We start from the raw sequence: 23,367 nt of genomic DNA, 5'->3' as shown, positions 1-23,367 counted from the left end.
AGGGATAAAGTTTCTTCTTTTTTATTATTAAGAAAACTTTATGTGGCAGAGAAACCCACCAGCTATGTTACCAAAACTGTTTTATTGTCACACTGGAAGTTAGAACTATTAAGAGTTGGTGGGGCAAAGAGATAAAAACTCCCCTTCTCCTTTTATGCTCTGTGACAAGCCTGGGCTTGGGTCCTTCTGTCTGGGATGTCCTTTTCATGTCTTTATGAAGTACTGCACTTGGGGCTGTGATATAAAGGGGAGGTTAATTGTCCAGGATGGATCCAAATGATTGGTTCTCAGGTGGGAAAAAAAATAGTAATAATAATAATCTGAAGATTTAAAACAAAATATTGTTGCACAGACATTTGTGGTAGTCACCATCAGAGATGAGTGATGGTAGTGGTGCACAACAAGTGTAAAGAAAGGCTAAAACTGAGGACTTGTATGAGAAACAGCCCAAATTGCCAGGCTGGAACATGATTTAGCTCCATCTCAAAGTGCAAATTCTACCATAAAATAACAAAGTGTACTAAAACATATGTGAGTAGCTGGAGGAGTAAAAGAGCAAATTGGTTTCTGACAAAAGAAGGATGAATACCATTGGATAATCTAAAGTTAGAATTTGATTGAAAGCATAACATTCCTTTAAGCATCAATATGCTTAGGATCCAAAATATGGTTATTTTATTACCAGTTAATACTTAGATCAAAGCAAAACACTGTAGCTGGAAGGGACATATTCTCTGGAAATAAAGTTCCATGTAATTATTTCCTATTAAAAACTAAAACTGGACTTAGATTCGAAAATGTGTGCTTCCTTACATGTGATATAATGCAAGCTTGTCAAGAAAGAGCAGATGTGCCATTTTTCACTGTTTGCTGGCATCCACTTGCTTTAAAGTTTTCAGCTTAGCTTTTACCCTTTGAATGTTAAAAATCCTCATCCCACTTCCCTCGCTCAAACACAGGTGGTCAGTTTGGATAATATTGACTAATTTCTTCTGAGCAGAAATCAGAGGTCGATATAGCTAGCACCATTTTAACTGAAGTCTCCAAACTTAGGGAGGAAAAATAGCAAGAGAATGATATGGCAATTGATAGGCAGTTGAAACTTAAACGTTAAGTTGTAAACAAGTGTTTTGGGTAAAACAGCTCATCGTCATTCACCTTGGGACATGGATTTTAAAATATGCACTCTAAATATTTCCAAGAAAGCTGCAACCCTTCAGAGGAGAGAGATCAGAATTTATTTTAATGATGAGGCTACAAATATGTGATCTATTTATTTTTTTTCTACCATCCTTTAATGTGGTAAGTTACATTGTTCAGGCATACTTATACAGCTATATCTGCCTGTTTCTCTTCCTGACCAGAGTTTAGTTGAAGTTTATGTTTTATTTTACTTTTTTTCCTGATAATTCAAGCACTATTTGTGAGGCAGGCCCTAGAATTTTGTGTATATATATATATATAAAAATACACACACACATATATATATATTTTAAATAAAAAGAATTTATCTTTCTGTATGTATAATCTACTACAGAATAAAACAGAGACTGGTTCCCTTTTGCAACTGGTGGACTGGTGTTATAAGTAGCAATATGAAATATTTAGACACATTATTTCAAGCTTTCCAGCTGCTTCTGCTAATTATTTTTGATCTGTCGCTCGGAAATTTAAAACAGAAACACACCCAAAAAAAAAAATACACTTTAAAGAGTTCATTAGGACTGTGGAAAAGAAGAAGAGTCAGATATAAGGCAGCAATTATAATTTGCTTTTAACTTTTTGTTGTTGCTGTTGTTTTCTTTCTGCTGACTCCTCAGCTATATTGTTTGGTAGGAGGATGGCTACAATATAATTCTATATTAAGAGCTTGATAAATTGTGAAGGAGCTGAGACACTCAGCTGCAATATTGTTTACTTGCCCAATTAGTATCTAAAGAATTTGAAAGTACAATAAATGTATCTGAAGATCATATCTAAACATACTCACCAAAAAGTACCCACCTCTCTCAGCAGTTCACATATTTCTGCCTTCTGACTAGGAAGAAAGGGGGAAAGAGCAGTTTGGATGTATAGGTTAAGATTGGCGTATGGCAAGGTTTGCATGAAACACAAAGAAACCTGTATTTCACTCAACAATTTCATTGCTTAAACATATAGTTTAGCAGCATCTTTTCCTTAAACATGTGGTTCGATAGCATTTTCTTCAAAGGAACAATTCAATGTGTTAAAAGATTTAAGAACAAAGAATGTGCTGCAAAATGCAAATTCTTACAGTGTTATTCTGTGTATGCAATTATGGATGTAGGCAGATAGATATAATTTGAGAGTTATTAACTTTCAACATCAATGATGTGCCCTGAATCAATACAATGGAACTACCTATTAAAATATAAACCAGGTGTGCTACCAGGCAAATACAGTCTGAGAAGCTTGTCTAGATTTTTTTTTTTTCTTCTTCTTCTTCAAAGATTACAGTTCTACTGTGGACAAGAAGCTCGAGAGATTGCTGCTGATCCTGACGATGGAAATTGCTTTGCTTTCTGCAATATCTGGCGTTTCTAGAATGCTGCATTTCCTCCACGTTTGAAAGGGGGAAAAAATATCTGAAATACTGTAAAGGGAATGAATTGTCTCACAAACCTCCATAGATTTATGCACTTCTCGGTGCATGGGAGAGGAAAAAAAGAGTTCCCTTTCCATTTCTCCTTTGGCTCAAGGGGAGTGAAGGGAGCAGAAATCATTTTAAGCCTTGCCCCCCTCCCCGTCGGATCGACCTCTCTTTTGCAAATCCCTTTCTTTTGCCCTCCCTCCCCCAAGCCCGCAGCTCAGAGCGGTTAACCTTGGAGCAGTGCTGGGGAGGGAAGGGTTAATGAAACCAAGCTCTTTCCGACCTCCGGGGTCAGACTCTTCCTATCTGCAATCTAAGGAATTAGGTAAGGAGGTTATAAGATTATAGTGAAAGGAGTTATAGGCCCTCGTAGCCTCACACCTGAACATATTGGGCTAATCCTCTGGGATTCTTAAAAATCGCTTCAGCTATGGAAAACTGTTAATTAGGCTGAGTCTATCCCGAGGTTTCCTGTTGCATTAGTCCAGCCGAGCTGCCTCCGCTCTATAGGCTCACATGAAATACGCTTAATATGCCTATATTACTTTTCTCCCCCCACCTCCTTCACAACTGAAAGCAGCATCAACCACTGCTTTCGGGAGAAAGCAAAGTTTGAGTGAAATTCAGCTCGAGAGATGAACAAAAGTTGCTCTATCCCCCCTGGTCTCTGAGCCCTGGGTACCCGGCAGTCTATTTGCAGCTGTTTCTAACTTCAGTGTTTGTTTACAGTAGCAAAATTAGCACTTGGAAGAGAAGTGAAAAGCTGTTTTCACATCAGTTTTACTCCTCGGTTCCTAGCTTAAGATGCCTTTCCTCCCTCCCAGCAATCAGCATCATTTAAAGTGCCGCTCAAACTTTCTCCCGCTCCTTTGACTTGGTTCTCTGCAGTCGCATCCTATTTTCTGCTAAAGAAAAATACAGAGAGAGAAGGTAACGCTTGAACGCGGCCCAAACACCAGAAATTCGAGGGGGGCGGGGGGGAGGAATCCCGAGCATCCCTGAATAAACGTATTTTAACGTCCTGTGGCAGAGCTCTGCCCTGCTCCTAGCTTTCTGCCCTTTGGGACTTAGACATTTGCTCGTCTCCAGCAAAGTTTTTCTTACAGGGCAGTATATGAACCACGGATCAACTGCTCCCTGGGACCGACAAAACCCCGCAGCAGCACCTCCCCACTCTCAGTATTTAGAGCCTGGGCTGGCTTTAGCCTTTTTGTCATTTGCAGACATACTGATTTTTTTATATACCTTTTTTTTTTATGTCATTTGTGGTCACCCTCGAACGGCGGTAATCTGTAGATTACATATTACGAGCCTTGTCATTACAGGGATAAAATGAGGTGGTTAAACGCTAAAATCCATTTTACTCACCACATTTGCTTGGGGGGGGAGGAAAGGGGGAAGGAGAGGGAAGAACAAACTTGTAGGAGGAGGATTTAAACCCCTCACCTCTGAGCTAGATGTGCCCTCTTTTCTGCTGCCAGATCCCTCCCTGCCTGGTAGGTACCCGGGGGTGGAGACCCCTCAACTTCACTTCCAAGTCAGGCGCCCGTTTACTCGCCTTTCCCTCGCTCCTGGGTCTTTTGTCCCCATTTTCCTGGTGTCTCAGCATTGCTCCACAGAGGCGACTTTTCTGTGCCTCTCCTGGATTTGGTCTGTAGCATTTCTAGGCTCCTACTCGCCCCCTCTCCCCCCGCTTGCCCCTTTCATATCTGTCCCTGATCCTTCTCCAGCTGATGTGATTCTTCAGAAATGTGGGTCTCACCCTGTCCCTACCTTTGCCGACTCTGATTAGATATTATTTTTCCATTGGCTCTGCTACAATGGGTTCCTCCCTTTAACCTCTCGATATATTTTCCCCCTTCCCGGTATATCCAAATCCATGAAATTCACAGCCTCTCTCTTTGACACGACTGGCTCATCTAATCACTCCATATCGATTTCCCTAACTCTTTTCATCCAGCTGAAGACACATCTTAAAACACTCCAAGCCAGAGTGTGCTCTTTGCTTTATACACACTAATAAAATGATTTACCCTTCTCTCTCTGCTCTCCTCACAGGAGAAAATCGTTCAAGTCCCGGCTATTTGTGTGTGATCAGTAAATATTTAGTGTGGCGACATCTTCAGCTCCTCTCCTGATCAATACGCAACCCAACAGGAGGTGGACTATTGTCCGGGTAGTGACTTGCTGAGATCTCCTTTAGATGAATTCTTTGCTCCCCATCCAGTCTGTTATGATTTATCCTCGAAGGTAACCAGTAAAGAGAAATTGAGGCTTTAAAAACGTCTATTTCTAACCTGTTTACCGTGACATTAAAGCACCCAAGCAAGGAATGGATTATTCTTCCCCGTCTCTTATCTACCTTTGATGGGCTAACGCAGCGAAAGCGCTGCTAAAAAATGACTATCAAACCGGGCAGCCGGCGCATCCCTGTACCCTGTCCTCTCTTCCCCGGCCCCTCCAGCAAACCCCCCGTCCTCTCTCAGCGGTGCAATGTCAATATAAAGGAGTCATTCCTCGGCCCCCTCTGCAGCAGCTCCGGGCACCGGCCTCTCCCCGACAGCTCTGCCCCGGCGGGTGGGTACCGAAGTGCCCAGAAATGGAAGGTGCCCCAGCAACTTCCAGCCCACCTCCTTCCTCCTCTTCCTCGGATCCCGCCGCTCTGCCTGCCCCAGGATCAGGCTGAAGCAGGGTCTGGGGACTGATTGCTTTGTTTGTTTGTTTGTCTGTCTGTCTGTTTAGGAGTTCGGGTCGGGGTTTTGTTTGGTTGTTTTTTTAGCGACGTGGAAAACCTGCAGTGAAGAGAAAAAATCATAATAATAATGGAAATGGAGAAGAGTCTCAAGCCCGGTTCCTGTGGTTAACCATACACCAGAGCTTTCCCAGGGTGGTAAAATGAGCAGAAAAAGAAGTTCGTGTGTGGATGTGGATGTGGATGTTTTTCCTGATCTGTTATTTCACTCCTGGGAAAGCCTCTCCCTCAAACAGGAAATCTTTCCACGCGTGGTTCCCCCGGGCTTGCTGGATGCTGCATACACGAGGATCTGCGGCTGCTGTCTGTGCAGGGCAGTCTCCTATGCGTCTGCCTGCCTCTGATGCAGGGCTGGACGCCTATACACAATAGATACCCGGTTATATCTCTGGTGTGTGTGTGTCTCTGCTTGCTCGCATTGTGTCTTGTAGCCTGAAGAAGTGCCCAGGTTTTTATTTTATTCCCGGGGGTGAGCATTTGCACATAAGATCTGGGTGGAAGGCATTTTCCACTGTTCATGTACATTGCATGCATATGTGTCACATAACTACAAGTCTGTGTGTTACAGATGTGAGGCTGTTATTCAAATCCAAAACCAGCTACATCCACCTGTTAACTTTGTTTAGAAACCACTTTCACTAATGGCTTTTCGGTAACTTATTCAGTCCGTTACTCCAGTATAGGAGGCAATGGAGGGGAAAAATCCATATAAAACCTTGCTTACAGCCTCTCCTCGAGAGGACACTTTACACACCTTACCTAGACAGGGCTCCTATAGAGCGCTTATCTCTCGAATATATCTTTATACTAATGCATACTTAATTGGTCTGTCTTGACTGTCCGTATAAAACAATTTAATTAGGGTGCTTTCTGCTTTGGAAAGAAAGGAAAAAAATCTGCCCAGCATTTATTGTATTTAGCACCAATACAGGCAGAAAATGTTGCACAAGTTTTTGGTTGAAAGAGCACCTATGTGTCCATTGAAGGGCGCTGATCCGAAAAGACAGAGAGGACAAGTAAAATCGATTTGAAGCGACCCTCTCTGTCCCTTTCACACCATTCAGACACTCCATTCCTTCTAAGACAAAGACCCAGCGCCTTGGGAATGCTGGAAAGAGGGGGGAGGGAAGGGGGGGGGGGAGAGGGAAAAAAAAAAAAAAGCTTCAATCCCCCCAAGCAAAAGGGAGAGGTCTGAAATTCCTTCATATTGCTGTTATTTACCCCCCAAGATACGTTCTGCTCCCGGATTTTCTTCAATTCGGCGTCTAACAGTGCTGCAGTGAGGAATGTCCCTGGAAGGGGAGGAGGTAATTATGGCTATTAGTGCTGTGAGCCCAGCTTCAACCTTGGTCACTCGCAGGCTTTTAGGGTTAAAATAGCCCTCACCTCTGACCCCTGTGGAGCAAAGTTGTAGCTTTCGCCACAAGTTGGGCCAAAGTTTCCAAATCCAGAGCTGGGCAGCACCGGAGGGGGGGAAACTTCTCCCTGGAATCATTTTTGGCTGGGATTTAAATTATCTTTACTCAGTTTAATTGCCTTTCCCTTCTCCTTTTGCCAAACAATCCCTTTTGGAGAGGTGGGGGGGATTCTCAAAATGCCCTGCTCCCACCACTCTTCCCACTGCACTTTCCATTTAGGTTTAATTTGGCGATTTGTTTTCGAACATGAAAATGGTTATCATCACACTGAATTACTAGGTCATCCTTTAATCCACGGATCTCAAGAATGGGGGTATGGAGGGGGGGGTTCCCCCTTTTAGGCTTTCCCCACCATGACCCGTTCAGCTTTATAGAAAAGGAGAGCTTGGAAAAGGAGAGAAAGGACAAAAAGCTCAAATTTGTCTCCTGTGCTTTCTGTGCAACTTCACCATCCTCCTCACCAAGGGAAGATTTTGGAACTGTGAGGAGGGGGGTGACACAAAGTGAGGGGGGGGAAAGAGCCCACAGATGCACGTACCCCTCTGGCAATAATAAAAATTCATTCAAGTGGGCTATATCTCCATCTTCCATGTGCTGATTGGACTTAACAAGAGTGGAAACTCGTGTGGACCATATTTATGGTATTAATGAGCAGTTAAAAGATTTATCCTTCTTCTGATCAATATTGCTAGTGCCCGGCCCACACCCCCCATACCTCCCCCCACCCCCCGCCTCGGCCCTCCCCGAAGGCTGCACTGACAATCGCCTTCATACTTTTTCATCACCGATCGAGGTGGCAAAACCCTTTTGTAATTTTCATTAGCCCAGTAAACATGCAATTAACATGCAGCACTGTGGTTAACTTAATTCCTGTTTTAAGGCAAGGACAAGCAAGAAATGGAAGAGCGTTTGTTCCATTTGTCAAGTATGACACACTCCTTACCCTAACAGTTCCTTAAAATAAAAGCTCGGCTCCCCACCACCACGACCACCACCCCTCTTTCCAGAAACCCCCCACACTGATACACACACACACAAAAAGGAGCAGGAATCCATTAGTTGGAGAGTATTCTCCTGCCAAAGGCAGTCTAATGTATTCCAAATTTTCCCAAGCCCTCACTGTACTGGGGTCCCGTTCCCCACACCACCTCCCGGGGAAGGGGGCTGACGAGCTGGTATTTTCCGTGGGTGAAAGATTCAGCCTCTTCCTAACAGTATTTTCCTTTTTTATAATAAAATAAAACCCAAACGTTATTCTCATGTCTAGAAGTTGCCATGTTTGTGAAGGGGGTGGGGAAATTTGTCTCCAAGGGTTTCAATTAGCAACAAATGATTATTGCAACGCATTTTTGGTAATGAAAAAATGTGGAGTACCTCTTTGGAGCTGGGATCTCAGGGGCAGTGAAAGAGAGAGAGAGGGGGAGAGGGAGAAAAGGAGAGAGAGAGAAAGAGATTGGTGATTAGCTCGGATTCTTTCCCAACTTGCTTTAGCGTGTGCTTGCGTTCCCTGCCGACCCTACACAGGACACTATATATTTTTTCCCCTTCGGTGCATGTGTTGATAGTTCAGCCTGTAGTTGTTTGCGGTTGGCTTTTTTTTTTCCCTCTTTCCCATTTTTTTTTCCCTGCCAGGGAGGGGGGAGGGGAAAGGAAAGGGGGGGAGGGGGGGGCTGAAATCGGTCGCATCCATCCTACCCCCACAGTCATTAAGTTAGGAGATTTCCCTGTTTTATTTTTTTCCTCCCCAATTTGAAAGGTAGGTTGTGAATATTTTTCCTTTTCTTTCCTTTTTTTTTCCCCCTGAAGTCTCGCCTTTCCAGCTCCAAACAAGGTGTAGCGAGACGCTCTTCCTTCTAAGGAATGAAATGAGAGACAAGGATCACTCAAAGACATCTCCTACCTTGGGCTTGGGGATTTTTTCTTAAAGGCGAGGCGCACATTCCTAAGCAGCTATGTACAAAGCCCCCACTGAAATCTTGTCTGTGTAAAGTTAGAGTGTGTTCAGGATTTTTTTTTTCCTCTCTCCCAAGGCTGATCGCTAATAATACATCGAAAGCACTTCCCTTTAGGTTGTGGGAAAACTATTCCCTTCACCTTGCCTCCTTTTTTTTTTCCCCGAAGGCTGTAACTTTACTTTTTTTTTTTCTCTCTCTCTCTCTCTCTTTTTTTTTTTTTTTTTTTATCAGTTTGCACAATCGCTTAGATAAACACCAAGAAGGAGACTTCTCTTTAATTACCCAACGCACATCTTTCTGGGGGGCAAACAGCGGTCTGATTTTTTTTTTGTTGTTTGTTTGTTTCACCTGCCAAACTAAAGGAGAGGTAGAAAAAGGAAGATGCAAGCGATTTGGGACCTTGAACAAGGCAAATATGGTTTTGGTATGTTTACTTCTAGTTTTTTTTCTTCTTCTTTGACACTTTTTTCGGGCAATGTGTTGTGATTCTTGTGTTTCTCTTTTAAGGAAAACAAAAAATCAAAAAAAGCGAATGTTAGCTAACGTACGTCTTAAACGATCGTTTCTAAGGTTACGTGGGTTGCTCTAAGGAGGGGAAGAGGGGAGGGGGGGGGAGACCCAAGCCTGTGTAATTGCAGCACCATCAGTTAGCACGTCCTTTAGCTAAATAAAGCAGGCAGCAAACAAACAAACAAGCGACCAAACCCAACGACAGGAATCGGTTTGCAGGTCCGAGGAGGCAAAGGCAAAACGCCTCAAAGTCACTTCCAAAGCAGCGTCCAAGAGGCAGAGCCCGGACATAGGCTCCCTTGCCTGGACTGCCGGCTGCTTGGGGGGGGAGCGGCGGACTGACCTGCTCGGGAGGATGGGGAGGGCAGGACAAGTCTCTTAACTTAAGTGATAGGTATTAAACTGCCCGGAATTGTGTCGCCGTGTGCAGCTGGCAGCATTTATTTAAGGAAAAGAGGGGGGGTAGGGGTTGGGGGGGGCGAGGAAGAAAAGGAAAAAAAAAAAAACAACCCAAAACAACAGAGGTCGGTGGTGAAGGTATAGCGCCGAGACCCCCTCTTCCCTCCGGTCCCTTCCCTGGCTAAGCAAGTACAATGGAAAGAAGCTGGAATATACTTACCATCCGAAGGTGTGGCTGGCAGCTCGGCTGAAGCTTTAAGGCAATTATTTATCCTCTTTTTTTTGTTTGTTTTTTTAAGTATTATTGCAAAAGACGTAGATCTGACTTTAAGCAGCGAAAGTATTTTGCTCTGACAACAGCATGCGAGGCATCGTTCCTCGCTTGGAAAAAAAAAAATCACAAAACAGGATTCTCCCTACCACCACCCCACCCCACATCCCTTCACCACATCTCTTAAAAATACCTATTCGATACAGCACTGGTAGAAACCCTGATGCAGAAGTCTTATAGTCCAGTCTAGGAGTGCCCAAGCCAATTAACTTTAAATCCTTAGGAATTAATCAGATTAAAATGTACAGAAGTTTCATTCTCGTATGCATACGTGAGCCAAAAGTCGTTTCCCTTTAAGAGATCCTTTTCTTTTAAAGTTGGATTTTAGGCAGATAAGAGACTTACACTAGGGGGCAGCCGGATACTGTACTTGCTCCAATCTTCAGCAATTTTTTCCCCTCTCTCACAGCATATGCTCTGATTTAGCACTGTAAATTTTTTCAGAGGACCCAACTCTGACAGCCCCTGGTGATTTTCAAAGTACCACAAGCCAGTGGTTAAAAATTGCATTGACTTGGAAGTTCAGAGGCACACAATAGGAGCCACTTTCCCTATTCATGGAACTTCAGTGTGGTGGAAGAGAAAAACACACACATACTACATTGAGGGAGAAGAGGAATTCATTGAATTCTGTTAGACGTAACTGCTTTCCACTGAGTTCAGAGCGAAACTCGGTATTTGTTCGATGCTGTATTCATATTGCGATTTAATCTAGAAAGAATTAGAGGACTGTTAGGCAGCTTTCTGCCAGGAATACAGCTTCCCTCCTTTTTTTTTTTTTTTTTTGGGGGGGGGGGATGTTTTTTGTTTGGTTGGTTTAGGTTTCTGTGTGTGTGGTTTGGTTTTGGGGTTTTTTTTGTTGTTGGTTTTTTTTTGTTGTTTGTTTGTTTGTTTGTTTTTTTAATCCAAAGGTTTCCAACGGTTCTATCCCTAACTCTATTTCAGCAAAATAAATCCTTCCACTTCCCTCTCATTAAAATAAATTTCCATCTGCAGTTAAATGGCAAGAGGGATGCATTTGTTTATTTGGAAAATCAACATGATCTTACTCTAAAAAGAGAGCATTTCTGTTGTCATTTAGGCTCTGAGAAGGACAGTTGGGAATCTCCCCCCCCTTCTTCGCGAGGCGCTCAGGTTTCGAGTATTATTTAGCGAAATTAGCTGTAGTTCATTTTTACATTCATCTGCTCTGCCTCAACCCACTCGCAGGGGTGTTTTCAGATAAATAGCAAAGCATCTAATGGTGCTAATAGATAGTTATATTACTGCTCCCTCGAAGAGCAAATAGTTAATCTGGGGCATTCTTCATTAATGCTTGAGCAATCAGCGTATATGGTGGCTTTTAAGTGTATATCAATGGCTTTTCATTTTTACGATCATGCATTCGAACTATTAATATTGTGCGTCCTGCTGAAACCGCTTTCTCTTCTGATTCTTGCATTTGCTAAGACAGCATTAATGATTTTTCATATGGTGAATTAATCCTGTTTACTTTGTCAGATTCGAGACAGGAAAGGTTGGTGTAGGGTTGTAGTGGTGTTGTGTTGGGGTTTTTTTCCCAGGAAATTCAACATCAGCAACAATCTGTGACTATTCTGCATTTTGAACCTCCTCCCTCTCCCACCCTCCCCGATAGGTGACCTCCTTGACTCTGGGTTATTCAGAAATTAGAAGACAGTTCCCCACATTTTACCGGGGTTTCTTTCCCCCTTCTGTCTTTCCAGTCCCTCCTGGTCCCTAGTTCGGGGAAAGGTTATTTGTGCTCCGTCAGGATCAATGGGAATGCTGCAGATTTGCCTTTGAAATTGAGCAGCAGTCCATCTTCCTTCGTAGGGTCTTAACACACCAGGTTTGTGAGCAGGACATTGTCAAGTCTAGGTGCTTTTTACAACTTTCCAATCATCTCAGCACCTGCGGCTTTAGCCACATATATTATTTCTGCGGCAGAAGGGGCTGTGCATGTGGCAACATGAAAAAGTGTGTGTGAGGAAGTGAGGGGCAATGAATTCCGTGCAGAGTTGTGCACGCCTGTGTCCCAACGTCCGTGCTTGGTGAGCAGCTCAACTGTCAGCATACACACACGAGTGTGTTTGTAGAGGTGGAATTGCCCGGCCGAGTATTTATCTGTCTATTTTTAAATGTGGTTTGTTTTTTTTTTTAATCTCTCCGTCTCTTCGCCTGTTCGAGTGTCTTTTGAACATTTTCACTACGACAGCAACTCAAAGTCCCCGTTCCGCTGCCCGTTAGCGATATTCAGCGGGAAATAACCTGCTGTCCTCTCCGTGAGGCTGTTCTCGGTTACCAATTTGGTGTTTCCGTGGTCTTTCCACTATAGCACGGAGCTTGTGTTACCGTGTTAGGGTACGTGTGACCCAAAAAAGGGTGGGGGGGAAGAAGGGGGAACACAAAACCAACACAAAGTTAAAGGGGTTGAGATGGGTTGCGGTATAGCCGTGTCGTGGAGGTGGCGAGGGAAAAGGCACGGTGTCACACTCTGTGGAGTGGCGTGGTGGGTTTGTTCCTTAATCGTGCTGGTGGGAAAGGGTAGACGAGGTCGTGCCGTTCTCTCTGCCGGCCGCTCAGCGCGGCAGGGAAAGAGACGCCCGTTCTGGGAGGAGGGCTCGGAAAGAGCGGCGACGCCAGGTTATCCCGCCGGTGCCGGAGCGCCAGAGCAAAGGGACGCTAGGCACCCTGCGGCTCGGCGGCCGGCCGGGGCACGGGGCGGCCGGCGCAAGCGCTAGGTGCCGCTGGTCCCGTCTCCCGTTGGTCAGCCCAGAGCGAGGCCGCGGCGGCTAAGGGTAACGCAGTGCCCGGCGGGACCCCAAGCAACGGGAGCCCCCGTACCTGCGCTGCTCTGCTGGTGACGGGGAGACGGCCACCGCTCTCCTCCCCCCAGCAGCGACGGGATTCGATTTGCCTTTATTCAGTGTAGTTTTCAATTTAGCGTCTATTTTCTGACTTTCAACCGTTTGCCCCCCCACGACCCCCCCGCGGTCGTGCCCCGCGGGCGGCCCCAGGTGAGGCGGCCGAGCTCCGCTCTCTTCACCGGACTCGCCTTAATCCCTCACCCCGACGTCAGCGGCGAGAAAGGGGGCACGACACTGTGAAACGGGGCGAGGAGTGAGAGCGAGGGGACCGCAGAACCGGCTTGGAGCGCAGGGACGCCCCAGCCCCGGTAGCGACGGCGGTAGCGGCGGGGCGGCGCCTGCCTCTAGGACCGCGCGGGCGGCGGCGGCGGCCATAGCAGGCCGCGCAAGGGCGTCGCGGTCCAATGAGGGGCGAGGGGCGGGACGCGAGCTTTTGACCAGTCAAACGCCGGTCGGGTTGCCTTATAAGGCGCGCGGTCGCCATGGCAACGTGCGCTAAGTTGCAGCAGTCGTGTCAAAGTTCACTCTCCCGCCAGCGGGGCGAGCGGGCCGGCGGGGAGCGCGCGCTCGCCCGCCACTCCGGCCCACACGCCGCCCGCCCGCCCGCGCCGCCGCGCCCCGCCCCGCCCCTCCCCTCGCCGCCGCCTTTGGAGGTGGGGGGGGGGAGCCGACGCTTTTTATTTTTGGGGGGAGGGGAAGGGCTGGCGCGGCCCCCCCCCCTTCCCCCCGTTCTCCCTGTGGTGGTGATTTTCACCCACACCCCCCCCTCCTGGGCTGAGGAGCGATGCTGCGCGCTGGGGTTATGATCCTTCCCTCTCTCCCTCCCTCCTCCTCCTCCTCCTCCTCCTCTTCTCCTCCTCCTCCTCCTCCTCCTCCTCCTCCCGCTCCCCTCTTTTATCATCCTGGCTGGCTGGGCGCTGCGCTGGCGAGTTGACTCCTTCCCTCCCCCCCGCCCCGCGGCCCCCCCCCCCCCCGCCCGCGCCGTGAGCACCGGCGGCGCGGAGGCGAGAGCCCACTTGCGAGGCGGCAAGAAGCAGCATAAGGCAGCGCGGCGGCGGCGGCGGCAGCGGCGGCGGCGGCAGCGGCAGCAGCAGCACCCGAGCGGCGGCGGCGGTGGCGGCGGCGGCCGAGCGGGATCGGCGGGGACACGGCGCGGAGGGAGCGGCGGAGCGGCGGGGCAGAGCGGCGCGCAGCGCGGAACGGAGAGGAGGAACAAATAAACAATCATAATAATAATTAATAATAATAACAACAATAAGAATAATAATAAAAAACGAGGAGAGGAGGAGGAAAAAAAAACCAAGAGCCAGCCCCCCCACCCCCGAGCCCGAGAGAGGGAGAGAGAGAAAAAAGAGAGCAGCGCCCGGGCGGAGCGGCGGAGAGGAAGAATTAAAGCGAGCGAAGGAGGGAGGAGAGACAGAGCAGAGAGAGAGAGAGGAGGAAAGAGGAGGAAAAAAAAACCAAAACAAAAAAGCCCACAAAAACAAAGCGATCGCAGTTGATGTTGCTGCTGCAAGCTGGACTTCCAAAAACTACGGCGAGACCGTCCGCTCTCCGCGCCGAGAAAAGTCTCCTCAGCTGTGCGTGTTTTTTTCCGCTGTGTGTGTAATCTTTAACCTTTTATTCATTCTATTTTGATGGCTTCCTGAATGGCTGACTGCGAGCTTCCCTGGACCTGGCCCCAGACACCCGCCTCTCCTCCTTCAACTACTCTGCTGCAGATCAGCTCTAAGAGAGAGAGAGGGAGATCTTTGAAGAGATTTTTTTTTTTCCTCCTCTCTCTCTCTCTCTCCTCTCTCCCCCACCCCCCACCACCCCTTTACTTTGCTCTCCTGGAGCCCAGACAATCGACGCGCAACTCGCCCCCCCCGCAACACACACCTCCATCGCCCCGTGCATCTGCACCTTCGCCGGTACCGGGAGATCCCCCCCAGCCCGACCCTCCTAGGAAAAGAAAAAAAAAAAAAAAGGCAAAACAACAAAAGAGAGAGAGGGGGAAAGAGAGAGAGGGGAGGAAAAAAAAAAAAAGACTGCTGTAAAGCTGATCTGAAAAGCAAAGCAAACAAACTTTGAAAATAAAGGGGGAACAGGAAGTTTGGCAACGGTGTCCAATAGATATGGCAATGGTAGTCGGTGCGTGGCGAGACCCCCAAGACGATGTGCCCGGAGCTCAGGGAACTCAGCCTTCGCAAGCCCCGCCGGTGCAGGGACCTCCGGCCGGGGCCCCGCATACCCCACAGACCCCGGGGCCCGGGGGCCCTCCCAGTACGCCAGCCCAGACCAACCCGCCAAGCCAGCAGAAACCAAGGAGGACAAACAGCAGCAGCAGCAGCACATTGAATGTGTGGTTTGTGGGGACAAGTCTAGTGGCAAACATTATGGCCAGTTTACCTGCGAGGGTTGCAAGAGTTTCTTCAAGCGGAGTGTAAGGAGGAATCTCAGCTACACTTGTCGTGCCAACAGGAACTGTCCCATTGACCAGCACCACCGCAATCAGTGTCCAGTACTGCCGCCTCAAAAAATGCCTCAAAGTTGGCATGAGACGGGAAGGTATTGGGATTTCATTTGTTTTGCAATTTTTTCACTCGCTGCGTTTTGGGTTTTGGTTTGCTTTGGGGTTTTTTGTGTTTGGGTTTTTTTTTTTCTGGTTTATTTGGGGTTTTTTTTTTTAATTATTATTATTATTTTTAATCTGTCTCCCCAAACCAAACAGAACCTTCTCTCCTACCCCTCCTACTCCCCGAATAAACAGACAGAAACTTTCTCGTAATGAAAGAAAGAGGTGGTGGAGAGGGTGGGCAGGGGAGGCAGGGGCTCTTGCATGCTTTCTCCTGCACTCGTAATTGATTTGTGTTTGTTTTGATTTTGCTGATGGAGGTTTATTGGAAGTGGATTTTTAGTTTCACGCTACTTAGGAGCGAGATGATTATTCTGACGGGTGGTTACTTTTCTTTCATGTTTCCTCCTGCATGTTCAGCCATCCCCCTCCCTGTCCCCCCAAGGAGCTCCGTGTGTGTGTCTCTGTGTGTATCTGCCTGTGTGTACACACGCACGGAGCCTCATGAGATGCACACACACATCTATACGTCCTCCAGCACCCTGCCTAAGATTGCAATTTTACACAGGCGGTTCAAATTACTGCTACAATGGGACTCACCCCACTGAGACTCTGCAGCACTCCACTGTGGATTCCCAGGCGGATTTTGCCTCCTTTAAAAATATATATACACACATATATCTCTGTGTGTGTGTATGTAGCCGTCTTCCTGCCTTCCCTGACTGTTATTATCTCACTTTTCTCTTCTTCCTCTTATTTTCTTGTTTCTCGGGAGAGACAGGAGGAGGGTAGAAGAGGACAGGCTGGAGGGGTTGGGGTAAGGAGCAGCCCAGAAGTAAGTGTGGGGTGCTCGGGTCCTCTGCAAGTCGAGTCTTTGTGATATAAAATTAGGACGAGAAATGTGAGCCTGCAGTTTTCAGTGCGTGCTCTATGTCTGGACGCTGCTACTGTAGGTTATAGGGTTAGGGGGCTTGGGACTCACTGGGCTTTCTCTCTTTGTGTTTCTGCAAGAGTAACTAACCTTGTAATAGGTACAATGGCAAATATAAATCCAGCAAAATTTTAGGCGTTCTCCCTTCTTCGCCAGTCTCTGCTTCTGAGCCTTTTTTTCTCTCTCCCTTTTCTCTCGCTGTCACTGTGTAAATTTATGAACAAAATGAAGGCCCACTTTCCATGGGCAGCTGAGGGAAGGTGCCTTTGGATTAATGCTCCCAGCCCTCACCAGGGGACCCTTGCGGGGATGTTGTGGGGTGATCTCTCCTCTTAGATTTTTTTTTTATGAGGGGGGTGTGTGTGTATGTGTATGTAATAACAGCAGCAACAATACATTCAGTGGGCGAGAAACGCATGTGGGACCAGCGCCGGAGATTTTGAACTGAAGTGTTTCTTCCCTTTCCCCTCCTCCCTCCCCATCCCGCTCCCCCAGCCTCAAATCAATAAGCTGTTTTAGGTGTAATGAAGAAAGATAACTGGGCACAACAAAGACATAACCTGCATCTCTTGAAGGAGGGGTGGCGGTGGACGGGATGAGGGGAGGAAAAAATAACTGAATTGTAGTGTGTTTTAGGAAGTGAGGCTCTCTGGCTCCCTTCAGGCAGTCCTGTCCGAGTGGACAGCAATGCCTCAGCTTTTTATTGTTGCTTTTTCACTTGACCCGGGAACTGTGGAGACTTGAAAAGGGGTATGGGCTGAACTCTGGGTGGAAAAATGCATGCTCCCCCCCGAAGCTGCCTGGGTATGGGGTCAGACACGCACGCCAGAAGCACACAAAGCAAGCTGTATGTGAACCGATGGTCGCAATTCAGATATTAATAGCTGTAGTTTCTTCTTTATTTACTGCAGCGGTCCAGAGGGGCAGAATGCCACCCACACAGCCAACTCATGGTCAGTTCGCCTTGACAAACGGGGACCCTCTCAACATGCCATTCCTACCTATCCGGATATATCTCCCTTCTTCTGAGAGCAGAGCCCTACCCACCTCCCGCTTTGGCAGTCAGTGCATGCAACCCAACAACATCATGGGCATCGAGAACATTTGTGAACTGGCAGCTAGGATGCTCTTCAGCGCAGTGGAGTGGGCCAGGAATATCCCCTTCTTCCCAGACCTCCAGATCACAGACCAGGTGGCCCTCCTGAGGCTGACCTGGAGCGAGTTATTTGTCCCTCAACGCTGCCCAGTGCTCCATGCCCCTCCACGTAGCTCCGCTCCTGGCAGCTGCTGGCCCTCACACGCTTCGCCAATGTCTGCTGACCGAGTGGTCGCCTTTATGGACCACATACGAATCTTCCAAGAGCAAGTAGAAAAACTGAAAGCATTGCATGTCGACTCTGCAGAATATAGCTGTTTAAAGGCCATAGTCCTCTTCACCTCAGGTAGGCAGCATTTCTTTGCTCTTCCTTTTTCCTTCCCTGGGGCCCCCCTGAAAACTGTTTGCTCTTGCAAAGTGTTATTGCCTGCACCCCATTACCACTCCCTGCCCCCAACAACCAGCGCGCTCTCGTTCCTTGTAGGAAACGGTGCCCTGTGGGCTCCCCTTCAGGGCCTCGGATCTGAGCATCCCATCTTCCAGGGAGTGCATAGTTTGAAGAAAATAAGTAAAAAATATAGAGATACAGTAAAATAAGCATACACATACACACACACACACAACCCAAGCACACCCCAAACCCAAGCTGTATAGCGCTGGGGACAAGGGAAGAGGGCACCTGGGGAGAGGCACCCATCCCGCCAGGAGAGACTGCGCTCTCCCATTGAAATAATATTTTATTGAACAGTATAGCTCTGGGTTGTTGCACTTAATGACATGCATCTAAACAGCAACAAAATCTGTTTGATGTTGTTAAATACAAGTCGTCCTATCAGTGAAACCACTTTCAAAAGCAGATCATTTTATGGGCAGCCAGGAAGGGGGGAAAAAAGCCCTGCAGGATTAAAAATTGAATTAAAGAAGAATGAAGAGAGAAAGGGGGGGGAAAAAAGTTAAATGCACAAAGCTGAGTTTAAAATATGTTCCCTGCCATCCCATAAAATAAAATAAATCAAACTTTCCAAAGAGCTGTCTTGGATTGAAACAGAATGTGGCAGTGAGCAGTTCTGTGTCACTTAAGCTAAGGGACGGAAAGTTTGCATTTGTACCCAGCAGGAGCTGCAGAGTCCAGGGCAAGTAGCGGGTGCGAAGAGATCATTACCATAAGTAGACAGGGATAGTATGGAAAAGTAAGAGGAAAGTGAAGCTGCCGCTCCGCAGTGTAATTCCGGGGTGGCACAACCATGCCTCTCCCGAGGAAAAGACCTCGAGGTGTTTCTTAGATAATCAAAGAGAGTGGAAGGGAGGGAGGGGGGGGCCAGAGGGGAGGAAATATGTGTCAACTTTTGCTGCCTAGAAATAGTGCATGAGTCTATAAAGCAATAATTGAGTGCGTTGTGAAATCTAATTAGCTTGCACTAGAGTTTAACCTGGGTGAGTAATAATCCTGATATTAACTCTGGAGGCTAAATTTTTTTTTTTTTCTTTTTGAGGGGGGAAAAAAAATACCCCAACACAAAACCCTGCTCGCTAATTTGTGCACTGTGTTTATCTCAGATTGCTAACTTTGAAGCTGCATCGGCAGCCAAGGTGCTGTGCCCTGAAAGCTTTTGGGGGTTAAGTTTAAAAAATAGATATATTTCTTCTGTCATAATTTGAAAGACTGGGATAAGTGGCCACGCAAGATATTAACTTATGAATGGAAGCAAGGACCTGTAAAATAATTAACTCATCGGAGTTTTTTAAGCCTGCTTATCAGGAAAACAGGAAAAAAATGTAGTTTATGTGGGAAAAGAAGGGCTCACAATCCTCTCCTTGTTGTGTTAAAGGGGGTCTGGGGAACGAAGTCATTTTCTGGACTTTGTCCAGGTTCTGGGTCGTGACCTAAACTTCCTTTTATATATTATTGCTTTACACATAAAAAACTTCTCTTCTTTTTTTTTTTTTCCCCTTTTTTTTTTTTCCCTCTCCACCCCCCCCCCCCCTCCCAAATTACTCATGCTAAAGTCCAAAGGTGATCAATGAGCAAGCTGCATCCCTGCACAGGGAGACAGGACTCCCGAGTGGGAAGGGCTCTATGTGGGGTGCTTATTTTATTTATTATTATTTTTTTCCCCCCTATCATTCCTAGGATGCATTTTCCTCTCCCTCGCTCAACCGCTCAGCGAGGATCCCACACACACTCACATCCCTCCCCAACCCCTGGCCAGCTCACACCCACCCTGAGGAGTTTATTCCCAACCCTGCCTTTTGCTTTTTTTTACCCCAAACCACTTTCTTTTTGCCCTTTTTTTTTCCCTTTCTTTTTTTTTTAGCCTTCTGAGAAAACAATGTCCGATCCTGTCGTACTGTTTAATTTATTGCTATTTTCAAAATGTGAGGCCTGGCGTGTAAATTGGCCTCCAACTAGATAAACGTTTCTTGTTATCTGATTCTGGGCAAAGATAGCTGCATGAAAAGGAGAATAATAATAATAATAATAATAATAATAATAATAGGGTGATGCATGCAGCTTCTGCAGCACCCCAATAACACTCCCTGATGTAAAGCAGACCCGCGTAGATGCATATAGTGTTTGCTGCAGCCTCTTTTAAGAGGGGGGAAGAAAAAAAAATCAGGGTTCTAATGACTCGCAGAATATGCATGTGTTAGCCCTGTGCCTAGGAAAGCCACAGGGAGGTCAGGTCACAACCTGTGCTCTTTCAGCACAGACGTCTCTGATTTAAAGGGAACTTATTGTATTTTAGCGTATCAGGAAAAAAAAATGTCCAGACCCTATCAGGGAGTTTTCTTCTTGTAAGGGCCTTTAGGTTTAAAAAGAAGAAGAAGAGGGAAAAAAAAAAGAGGGGGGGAGTGGAGGGGGGGGGAAGAAAGAAAGAGAAAAGAAAAGAGGGGGGAAAAGAAACAGCTCAAATGAACAGAGAGATCACAGTTTGCATGGCTGCCTCTGAATAGGCTAAACTGACAAGATCAGTTTTAAAGGGCCACTTAAATCAGTTTCAAAGACTGAAGAAAAACGCGTTGTCTTCTTTGGGGGAGAATCTGTTGCTGGATCCGGGGCGCCATTATCTTTGGCTGGGCCAGTTTTTTATTATTGCTATGATTTCTATCACTACTGTTAGTATTCCTTCTCGTCACATGGTTTAGGCTCTCCCCAATTATTTTCCAGGGGAAGGGGAGGGAGAAATAGTGGCTCCCTTTCCCCCCTTTCTACTCAAGCCTTCCCCACCCCCCCATCCTTTCACCCTAAAAATATAGATATACGAAATACCGCTGGGCCAACACCTCCTTGTCAACCCCTCAGGTCTGTCGGGCGGGTAGAAATCTCTGCTCTTGGAGATTCTCAATCCTAAAGGAGACCCTCCAGAAGAGAGAGAAATACAAACACACACAGACACACACGCACACACACATCCACAGAAAGAGAGAGATTGTCCCTTTTGGTAAAACCCACTTAAACTCTGGGGGGCGAGGTGATGGCGCACGATCTTTACTTAATTCTCACCATTTAAAAAGGAAATCAAATTAAAAAGGAAAAAAAAAAAAACAGAGAAAAAAAACAAACCCCACATTTTTTTAATCTGATGATTGTTTTCTTTTTTCTTTTTTTTTCTTTTTTTTTCTTTTTTTTTTTTTTTTAATACACTTTCTTCTAGATGCCTGTGGTCTCTCTGATGTAGCCCATGTTGAAAGTTTACAGGAGAAGTCACAGTGTGCTTTGGAAGAGTATGTTAGGAGCCAGTATCCCAACCAGCCAACACGATTCGGGAAGCTATTACTACGTCTCCCCTCCCTTCGCACTGTCTCCTCTTCTGTCATAGAGCAATTGTTTTTCGTCCGTTTGGTAGGTAAAACCCCCATAGAAACCCTAATCAGGGATATGTTACTGTCTGGCAGCAGTTTTAACTGGCCCTTATATGTCCCTTCAATAAAATATTTGAGAGATTTAAGAAAAAAAAACAAAAAAACAAAAGAAAAAAAAATGAGAAGGAGAAGGGAGATGAAAGAGAGAGAAAGGAAAGCAAATGACATCTGGGTTCTGGATTGTTTCTTAAATTTCCTTCTGCTAAAAAAAGGATATGTAAAAGGATGTTACAAGTTTGCTAAGAGAAGACAGGGAAAAAAAATTAATGGACTTGTGAATTTAAAAAAAAAAAAAAAAAGAGACTGTCAAATGAACTTTTCCAGAATGGCATTAAAAACTCCCGTGTTGTTCAAAAAAAACAAACTGAAACCAAACCAAACCAACTTGCTACTTATCATTTGTTTGGGTAAAGAAAACCAGAAAAAAAAGAGAGAAAGAAAAAAAAAAAGAAGGAAAAAAGAGAAAGAAGAAGAAAAAGGGTGGTGGGCGTTTTCTTTTTTTCTTGTTTCTTCTCTTTTTTTCTTTTTGCTCTTTTTTTTTGGGGGGGGGGAGTAAACTTTTTAAAAGCAAAAATCCTCTCTTAAAGTGCATTTAAAGGAAATTTGGAGGAAAATTAGCAGAACGGAAGAAAGTTTAAGTCTTTTTTTTTTTTTCCCAAAAAAATTATTAATTGTCCTATGTGTCTATGTACCTATAGCTGTTCTTTTTTTTTTTGTTTGTTTGTTTTGGTTTTGTTTTGTATTTTTCTGGTTTCAAACCAGTTTCTTCTGTGGTTCTATAATAATTATTTTTTTTTATATAACCTTGGCTTCTTTAAAAAAAAAAAAAAAAAAAACAAAAAAAAACACAAAAAAAAACCAAACAAAAACCACCCACCCAAACCGGTGTATCCTTAAAAAAAAAAAAAAAATATATGTTCTGAAAGAATTAAAACTTTGAGTCCACGAAAGTATCATAGGAAGAAAGGAAAAGAGGAAATAAATAAATAAATAAATAAATCCCTCATCAACAACACAATGATGGAAGCGCACTTAAGGTGGTGACCCAAAATCTAGCTTGAAGCTGAGAGAGCTATAATTATATAGACCCGAATGAACCACACGTGTCATATATAACTCCCCTCCTTTCCCCACCCCACATACACCCTCCCCCCCCCCCCCCCCCCCCAAAAAAAAAAAAAATCTAGGTTTTTTGATATTTCGGTCAGAAAACGAACTGTGGGGGTTTATTCTAGGTAGAAGGAATTTGTGTCCAAGACACAGTATGGGTTTGATTTTAAAAAGAAGAAGAAGAAAAAAGAAAAAAAAAAAAAGAAAAAAAAAAAGAAAAAATATTTAAAAAATAATAACAGACACAAACAAACAAAGCGAAGTGAACTTTTTGTAATTTGAATTGGGTTCCACATAGTTCATCATGAATTGTTATGAAACTCCTCTATCTGTTTGTATATTTGCAAGCCCTTTGTATTATAATAATTGTTGATATTTTCCCTTTTTAAAAAGAATACCATTGAAATCAGCATGACAAAATAACACTGTTGGCACTTATAGATAACGTGATTGATTCAGTATCTTAGAGTTTACAGTTTTGTGTTTTAAGAGAAAAAAAAAACTGAAGGGTTTTTTTTTTTGTTGGTTTTTTTTTTTTTTGTTGTTCTTTTTTTTTTTTAAGTGCAACATTTCTGTATACTGTAAAAGTTATAATAACTGAACTGTTTGGTCGAGTCTTTGTGTGTTATATTCCAAGGAAAATTGAAAGTATTCAGAAATTAAAATATTATTTGATATCTGAAACTTGTTTGGCTGTCATAAATGTCTTTCAGAAACCACCTTACTTCTCTATAGTTTGCAGTCATTTCAGTCCATAGGCGATTGATTTGTTTACTTGTCACAGTAAGTTTGTAGCAGATGTATTGTAGCGTATTTACCTGTTTAATTCCGGGATGGGGGCGGAGGACTTAAGTTTCGTGGTTTATCTCTGGGGCTTTTTTTTTTAGGAAGTACTATGCTGAAATGGTAAACCATCAACCCCCCATTCATCTAATCCTCCTGTTAATTATAAATGGATTTTCTGGA

General features: G+C 45.3%; 1 protein-coding gene and 1 long non-coding RNA gene across 2 annotated transcripts in view; both read left to right on the top strand.

The window, feature by feature from the left end:
- LOC135183156 (uncharacterized) overlaps positions 1-5,272 on the top strand; it is a 207,463-nt gene extending 202,191 nt beyond the window's left edge. The window contains exon 3 of the long non-coding RNA XR_010305430.1: positions 4,670-5,272. This is a non-coding gene — a long non-coding RNA (uncharacterized LOC135183156). The remainder of the gene's footprint in view (positions 1-4,669) is intronic.
- A 9,368-nt stretch (positions 5,273-14,640) lies between these two features.
- Positions 14,641-23,367, top strand: part of NR2F2 (nuclear receptor subfamily 2 group F member 2) — a 9,264-nt gene continuing 537 nt past the window's right edge. The window contains 9 exon segments of the mRNA XM_064157082.1: positions 14,641-15,129; positions 15,132-15,343; positions 15,345-15,393; positions 17,243-17,319; positions 17,321-17,375; positions 17,378-17,562; positions 17,564-17,623; positions 17,626-17,773; positions 21,084-21,463. Of these exon segments, the coding sequence (XP_064013152.1) occupies positions 14,961-15,129; positions 15,132-15,343; positions 15,345-15,393; positions 17,243-17,319; positions 17,321-17,375; positions 17,378-17,562; positions 17,564-17,623; positions 17,626-17,773; positions 21,084-21,463 (1,335 nt within the window). The 5' untranslated portion in view covers positions 14,641-14,960.

Source organism: Pogoniulus pusillus, chromosome 17, assembly GCF_015220805.1.
Source record: "Pogoniulus pusillus isolate bPogPus1 chromosome 17, bPogPus1.pri, whole genome shotgun sequence".
Classification (NCBI taxonomy): Eukaryota; Metazoa; Chordata; class Aves; order Piciformes; family Lybiidae; genus Pogoniulus; species Pogoniulus pusillus.
This window is presented reverse-complemented; position numbering and strand designations above follow the sequence as displayed.